Raw genomic sequence first — 8,238 nt, 5'->3', positions numbered from 1 at the left:
TTCGAAAATGACCGATCTTTTCGCTAGATAAGACTCTTATTCCTCGTCTGGTATTGTTTAAAGCTCTTTGAAGCTGCACTGAAACTATAATTTGGACCTTCAACCATCTGGAGGCCATTGAAGTCCACTATAAGGAGAAAAATCCTGGAATGTTTTCATCAAAAACCTTAATTTCTTTTCGACTGAAGAAAGAAAGACATGGACATCTTGGATGACATGGGGGTGAGTAAATTATCAGGAAAAGTTTATTTAAAAGTGGACTAATCCTATGTAATGAAATATGAAATATGATCTAAAATTTGGAATCCTCAAAAAAAAATATTTAGTATTCTTTAAAATTGTTTCCGCAATCTTGTACAATTGCATTTCTTAGAGACATATTTGAAGTAATTCCAGTGTTGATTATTAAGTCCTGGAGCTGTGTACTCTCACCTGCATTGGTTTTCATCTCAGAAGAAATTAAGTAAAATAACCAAAAGTAAAGTTAATGCAAAATAAACAGTCCATTTTTTTTTTTCCAGTTTACATCATCCATATCACCATGGCACAAATCAAAAGTCTATATCACAGCCAGAATCATCCAGTGCCACTGCTTCGGTGGAGGTTTCTGCCGGGAGTGATGATCCTCCGTGATCAGAGACAGAGGGAACCTGTAAAAAGGTTACAGTTATTTCAACTGGACAGATGCATCATTTAATAAACCTGTCTGTTATATGTTTTAGTATAAGCTGAATGGAAAGAGGTTCAGTTGGGCCAGTGTACAGTGTTCTCTGATGCTGCTCACGTTTGGTATTAGTGGCGGAGTCAATGTGCCCTTCTGAAGTCCTTCCCAGTCGAATCCTTCAAACCACCTGAGAAACACAACACAAGTTAATCAGTGCAGGAAATAAGCTGGCACTTAAAAACAGAGCAGCATCCTCTTCTTTTCTTTGCTCTTTTCTTTTCCACTCTCATCTAATCTCACAAATTTTCCCCCTTCTCACCCCCACCCCACACCAATCCCTTCTCTTCCTTCTGTACAAATATATTTGATGAAGAGCAGGTCTTACATGTGTTTGCAGATGTCCTTGACCCCGTTCCTCTGGCCCAGTCTCTCTGTGGGGTTGAGTCTGGAAATGGGGTGACAGATGATAACAGACTCAGACATACAAACCCCACAGCGTATGTAGTGCACTGCTACTCTCACTGTGACACATCTATCTATCTATCTATCTATCTATCTATCTATCTATCTATCTATCTATCTATCTATCTATCTATCTATCTATCTATCTATCTATCTATCTATCTATCTATCTATCTATCTATCGATCTATCTATCTATCCATCTATCTATCCATCTATCGATCCATCTATCGATCCATCGATCGATCCATCTGTCTGTCTATCTGTCTGTCTATCTGTCTGTCTGTCTATCTGTCTGTCTATCTGTCTGTCTGTCTGTCTGTCTGTCCGTCCGTCCGTCCGTCCGTCCGTCTATCTATCTATCTATCTATCTATCTATCTATCTATCTATCTATCTATCTATCTATCGTCTATCTATCTATCTATCTATCTATCTATCTATCTATCTATCTATCTATCTATCTATCTATCTATCTATCTATCTATCTATCTATCGGTCTATCTGTCTGTCTGTCTTTCTATCTGTCTGTCTGTCTATCTACATAATGACAGATGTTTCATTTGGTTTACCAATCCTTTCCTCAACTTTTCGTTTTTTCTCTCTATCTATCTATCGTCTGTCAATCAGTCTATCTATCTATCTATCTATCTATCTATCTATCTATCTATCTATCTATCTATCTATCTATCTATCTATCTATCTATCTATCTATCTATCTATCTATCATCTATCTATCTATCTATCGTCTGTCAATCAGTCTATCTATCTATCTATCTATCTATCTATCTATCGTCTGTCAATCAGTCTATCTATCTATCTATCTATCTATCTATCTATCTATCTATCTATCTATCTATCTATCTATCTATCTATCTATCTATCATCTATCTATCTATCTATCGTCTGTCAATCAGTCTATCTATCTATCTATCTATCTATCTATCTATCTATCTATCTATCGTCTGTCAATCAGTCTATCTATCTATCTATCTATCTATCTATCTATCTATCTATCTATCTATCTATCTATCTATCTATCTATCTATCTATCGTCTGTCAATCAGTCTATCTATCTATCTATCTATCTATCTATCTATCTATCTATCTATCTATCTATCTATCTATCTATCTATCTATCTATCTATCTATCTATCTATCTATCTATCGGTCTATCTGTCTGTCTTTCTATCTGTCTGTCTGTCTATCTACATAATGACAGATGTTTCATTTGGTTTACCAATCCTTTCCTCAACTTTTCGTTTTCTCTCTCTCTCTCTCTCTCTCTCTCTCTCTCTCTCTCTCTTTCATACAGGAAATAGAAACCGTGAGGAAACACTCAATTTTACCGGCAGAGGCTCTTGATGAGATGTGCTGCAGTCCTGCTGATGGTTTTGGGGAACTCTAACTCATCTGTTCCCTTCAGAGTTGCTGTATAAACCTTCAGCTGCTCTGAGTCAGAGAACAGAGAGCTGGGAAGGTGGAAACAGAAAGATTTAAAACGTTTAAAAAAATAAAAAAAAACATTTAAAAATTAACTGGAAACACTGTTATAGTATACTAGCAGGCAATATGCAGGGTTTAAAAGCATAAATATGAAGTTAGTTTTATTAAAAGTATTTATTAACATTATTTTGTTTGTTTAGCTGTAAAGTTTACATTTTTCCTTTTGAAAATGGACTACCTTTCTGGGCGGAGGAATGTATGGTTATGTAACCCAGTTTCTGTGAGTAAAGTGTGCTATATCTAGATAGGTACTTCATGTTCCTCTCATGTCGTTTACTGTATTTTTGCACAGATACCAAGCAAGAGTAACCAGAATTGCTTTTAGACGACTATGTTATGAGTTGATGTTACATCAGTCTCATTCTAGCATGTGCAATGATTAAAGAGATAATACACCCAATAATGAAAATTGTCATCATTTGCTATCCCTTATGTCATTCAAAACCCATAAGACTTCTTCATCTTCTTAAAATTTTTTCATATTTTCGAATCGTTTTTGATATGATATGAATTGAGTGATTTAATCCAAGAAGAGACACAATTTCTTTATATGATGAATAGTGTAATTTAGGATTTTATTAATATGCAAGAACAAACCTCATTGCTTTTCCATAATTTATATATTCTATGTATGTGCGCTGATTAATGTTTATATCTGAATACAGGCCTGAATGAAATCTGACAGAATGATGATTTTTTTTGGTCAAAACATTTATTAGAGGTGCTGCCCACTTTCATGCTTATCTTCCATTCCAAATATATTTACTGTTAACACTTTTCCCATGGTTTACGCATGCTAAAGAATGAGTCAAATGCACTGTCTGTGGTCTTTGACAGCATGCTGGTGTTACACAAACTTTGAAAATTATTATGTGTAAAAGATTTATTTTAAAATACTGTAACACAGACGAAAGCTACAAATAGACCCCAGCATGTCGTTTTAGTATCACTTGGACAAAAATGAAGGGGTAACCCAAAAATGTCACTTTTTCACTCTGAGCACTTTTTGGATTGTAGGATTTTCGTCCTTGGAAACAGTGTTTTGAAACTTTTGGAAACTGGTTTATTTTGAAAATAAACCAGAATATTATTCGATGCTGTTGTTCAATAATGACAACTCTAGAAGTAGTTTTTACATGTAAATGAATATGGCAATGTTAATAATGTTAATGTAGTTGGTCTTGGACGACTAGATCTGCTATGCTGTTGTTGAGGCAGAGAAAGTATGTACGGAGCCCCAGACATGACATGCAGGAAAAAAATAGTAGGCTAAATCGTGCACACAATTTATTACAGTTTTTCTCCATTGGTTTGGCTCATTTTTTGAAACAGAAATTACATTCTCAAAACTCTAAGATCATTTGGCAAAACAGTCTTATAGTTCGGCACAACACTATAGCTCACTTGCAAAAGCTCATATCTCTCCCAAAACTGTTCACTCATGTGTCAAAACTAAATTTCCTTCTCATTTAAACACTCAGTGCCCCCAAAATGCTTCGTCCCTTTGGCATTGTTTAAGCACTGCAAGTCAAAAAGTTTAGATGTTTTGTCACTATGGCAGAGGACCATTGAAATATCCCTCATGTCCACCTTTCAGTCTTAGCCCAGTCCTTCATTGACAATGGTTACTGTACTGTTTTTTGTCTAGCTAACAGAATACAATTGTGTATAAAACTGAATAAAAGAAATAGGATTTTAGGGTAAGAGTATAGCCTCCAAGGTTTGACAATCACACACTGCACTCGTCTCATACTGCCAAAGAAATTGTAACCATTATCATTCACACACATAAAGTAACTTCCATACAGCAGAGTAAAAAGAAAATGTATACAGCATAATATACTGTAATATAAACACACAAACAAAAAACAATGAAAATTAGTGCTGTAAATAAAGCTCCTTCGTTAGTCAAGTTCTAGTTGCACCTGACTGTCAATTGCTGTAATAAATTTATCAAATGTTCCAAGGATTCATATATGGTATTCATGGTATTATGTTCTTGACTAATTTTGACAATGGAACAGACTATTGTGCATGTGATGACTTATACAATGAAATGACGCTGAAAAGTTTTGGAGCGAACGACCATTAGACTGAGAATCAACAATCAGTTTAGATCAACAAGATCTATTCTCTTGGCAGGCTACCTGTACTTAATCATTTGCAAAGATGTACTGAGACATTGAGACATGTACTTAGACATTTGCAATTTGATGAAATGAATGAGAAAATCAATTCTGTTGTGAACAATTGCCAAGTGGTTTGGAGGTTTGTCCATGTTGTTTTGAGAATGTAATTTCTGTTTCAAGAAATGAGCCAAACCAATGGAGAAAAACTGTAAATGCTCCCTCGATTTACTATTTCGTTCACTCGATTTATAAATCATGCGCATGTGCAGGGCTCCGTAACTATGGACTTGCTATTGCCAATAGATATTCAATTTTAACAATTTCAGTTCAACAAAAATGTATTTAGGTCGTCACAGACAATTTTTCATAATAATTTAAAAATATATATATTAACTAAAAAAGGTGTAGGCTGAAGGCTTAGCTTTTTATGCCTATCCTTTGTATGTTTATCTAATTAATGTCACTTTTCTCACTGGATTTGATTCATGCAAGATAAGTTACATAAGACATTTCCTAAAATGTGCATACCTAACTAAAGGTACACATTTCAGACATTAATTCAATAAAACATGTAATTTAAAAAAATAATATATTTGTTGGTTCATAATAGTCAACCAATTTTACAATCCTTATCATTCTCTTCTGTAACGTATATATAGGATTTATGTTGGTTTTATATAACCCCATACCTCCACACAGTAAGTAATGTATGGAACTATGAGCAAACAATACAATACATACAATGAGTTTTCATTCAAAATATAGTTTGTGCTATTCAATATTGCAATGGATTTAGAAAAATGTTAATATAAATACATTATTTATGTGTGGTTTGTATTCAGAAGCTGTTCAAAATTACCCCCCGAACAATATAAATTGGTCATCAGCAAAATTTTAACACTTTAGACACTTTACAAATATAATTGATATACAGTACAAACAATTGTGGCTGGTGGATCCAAAATGGTCAATATTCATATTCATGCATTTTATTCATATTTCATGTTAATCATTTATGGCTTGTGATTTATCAATATTACTTTTGATTTCAAATATTCATGTACTCCTTCTCCATATATTAATCCTCATCATATTTTCAATTATATACTCTTTTATGTACTCCTTTATGGTTATTCTTCTTATTCAATTGTTCTTCAAGTGTCTCAATGTGACATGTTGACACGTTTGTGGTTAGATATTGGACGCCTGCCAAGTACTGCAGAAGCAATTTCATTTGAACTTCTCTTAAGGGTGTCAAGACAACACCTTTTGTATCTATTTTTATCCATCTTTGACATTTGACCAGTCACTCTGACCTAGCTGTTACATCAACTATGACATAATGGATAAGTCTGTTTGACCTTTTCTTATTAGACCAAAACATACGTTTGAGCGGGATGTAAGTTTTTCTATGCTTATGGTATAAAACTGACCGGGTCTTTGATAGTTTAGCTTTTTCTTTGCTCTTTTTGCTTCTCGCATCTCTTCTGCGTCTTACTTCTGGCTGCTTCTGCTTCTTCTCTTCTACCTCTCATTTCATTCTGCAAATGTCTTAATTTTGTTCCTTCTTTCTCTATATTCTGATCTTCATCTTCATCAGTTAGATACAATACTCTAGATTTTATTATTAACTATTAATTACTTAATTAATTTGTTTGTCTATATAATTTTTAATTAATACATTTGTTATTCCTTATTCAAATTTGATCTCTGATATGATCATTGCTGGACTGCCTGGATCTCATTGGCTCAAGTTTTTGCATCATAGCCTAGCACCGAACCTTGTGGAACACCACAAGTGACTTTTTTATTAGATCTGATTTAACATTATTTATTTGTAAAAATTGATAGCTATCATCAAGGTAACTTCGTGATAAAGAGAAGGCTTTTCCTCTTATAATATATCTCTCTAATTTCATGATTAATAAGCCATGATCTATAGTGTCAAAAGCTTTTTTTTTTCAATCTAGCAACACCCCCTAAAGTATATTAATTATTATCCATTGCAGTGGAAATCTCTTCTATTAGTTCCATCACTGCCATTAAGGTTGACCTACAAACCCGATTCCAAATTGTGAATAAAAAAGGAATGCAATAATTTACAAATCTCATAAACTTATATTTTATTCACAATAGAATATAGATAACATATCAAATGTTGAAAGAGAAACATTTTGAAATGTCATGTCGAATATTGGCTCATTTTGGATTTCATGAGAGCTACACATTCCAAAAAAGTTGGGACAGGTAGCAATAAAAGGCCGGAAAAGATAAATGTACATATAAGGAACAGCTGGAGGACCAATTTGCAACTTATTAGGTCAATTGGCAACATGGTTGGGTATTAAAAGAGCCTCTCAGAGTGGCAGTGTCTCTCAGAAGTCAAGATGGGCAGAGGATCACCAATTCCCCCAATGCTGCGGCGAAAAATAGTGGAGCAATATCAGAAAGGAGTTTCTCAGAGAAAAATTGCAAAGAGTTTGAAGTTATCATCATCTACAGTGTATAATATCATCCAAAGATTCAGAGAATCTGGAACAATCTCTGTGCGTAAGGGTCAAGGCCGGAAAACCATACTGGATGCCCGTGATCTTCGGGCCCTTAGACGGCACTGCATCACATACAGGAATGATACTGTAATGGAAATCACAACATGGGCTCAGGAATACTTCCAGAACACAATCCACCATGCCAATGGCCGTTGCCGGCTAAAACTCTATTTACTGTGGCAAAGTGAAAAACTGTTCTGTGGTCAGACGAATCAAAATTTGAAGTTCTTTTTGGAAAACTGGGTCACCATGTCATCCGGACTAAAGAGGACAAGGACAACAAGTTGTTATCAGCGCTCAGTTCAGAAGCCTGCATCTCTGATGGTATGGGGTTGCATGAGTGTGTGTGGCATGGGCAGTTTACACATCTGGAAAGGCACCATCAATGCTGAAAGGTATATCCAAGTTCTAGAACAACATATGCTCCCATCCAGACATTGTCTCTTTCATGGAAGACCTTGCATTTTCCAACATGACAAATGACAAATGCCAGACATTGACAAATGATACATTTTCACAGTTTAAACATTTAATATTTCATCTATGTTGTATTCTGAATAAAATGTTGAAATTTGAAACTTCCACATCATTGCATTCTGTTTTTATTCACAATTTGTACAGTGTCCCAACTTTTTTGGAATCGGGTTTGTATTTGCTCTAAACTAAAGCCATACTGATGTTCACTCAATAAATTGTGTTAAAAATGATCAAGCCTGAGCAAAAGTAATTTCTCTTAAAGTTTTGAAAACTGGGAAAGCACAGAAATTGGGCTGTAATTGGGAAAAAATATGTCTATCTCCATTTTAAAAAGTAGGAATAACTTTCGCTGTTTTCAGATTACTTGGAAATTTGCCTGTTACTCTGGAACTCTGATAGCGCACTGCAGGACTAGCCTACAGTGAACACGGAAGCAGACTATTTAAATGTTGAG

The 8,238-nt window shown here is 34.6% G+C and overlaps 1 protein-coding gene across 1 annotated transcript in view; it reads right to left on the bottom strand.

Moving 5' to 3' along the window:
* Positions 1-551: 551 nt before the first annotated feature.
* The window catches only part of prkg1l (protein kinase cGMP-dependent 1, like), a 55,704-nt gene continuing 48,017 nt past the window's right edge, over positions 552-8,238 (bottom strand). The window contains exons 16-19 of the mRNA XM_067394060.1: positions 2,473-2,595; positions 1,050-1,109; positions 785-851; positions 552-650 (exon numbers count right to left, since the gene is read on the bottom strand). Coding sequence (XP_067250161.1) covers positions 552-650; positions 785-851; positions 1,050-1,109; positions 2,473-2,595 — 349 coding nt within the window. The remainder of the gene's footprint in view (positions 651-784; positions 852-1,049; positions 1,110-2,472; positions 2,596-8,238) is intronic.

This window comes from Chanodichthys erythropterus, chromosome 9, assembly GCF_024489055.1.
Source record: "Chanodichthys erythropterus isolate Z2021 chromosome 9, ASM2448905v1, whole genome shotgun sequence".
Taxonomy (NCBI): domain Eukaryota; kingdom Metazoa; phylum Chordata; class Actinopteri; order Cypriniformes; family Xenocyprididae; genus Chanodichthys; species Chanodichthys erythropterus.
Note: the sequence above shows the minus strand (reverse complement) of the source record. Positions and strands in the feature narration are given on the sequence as shown.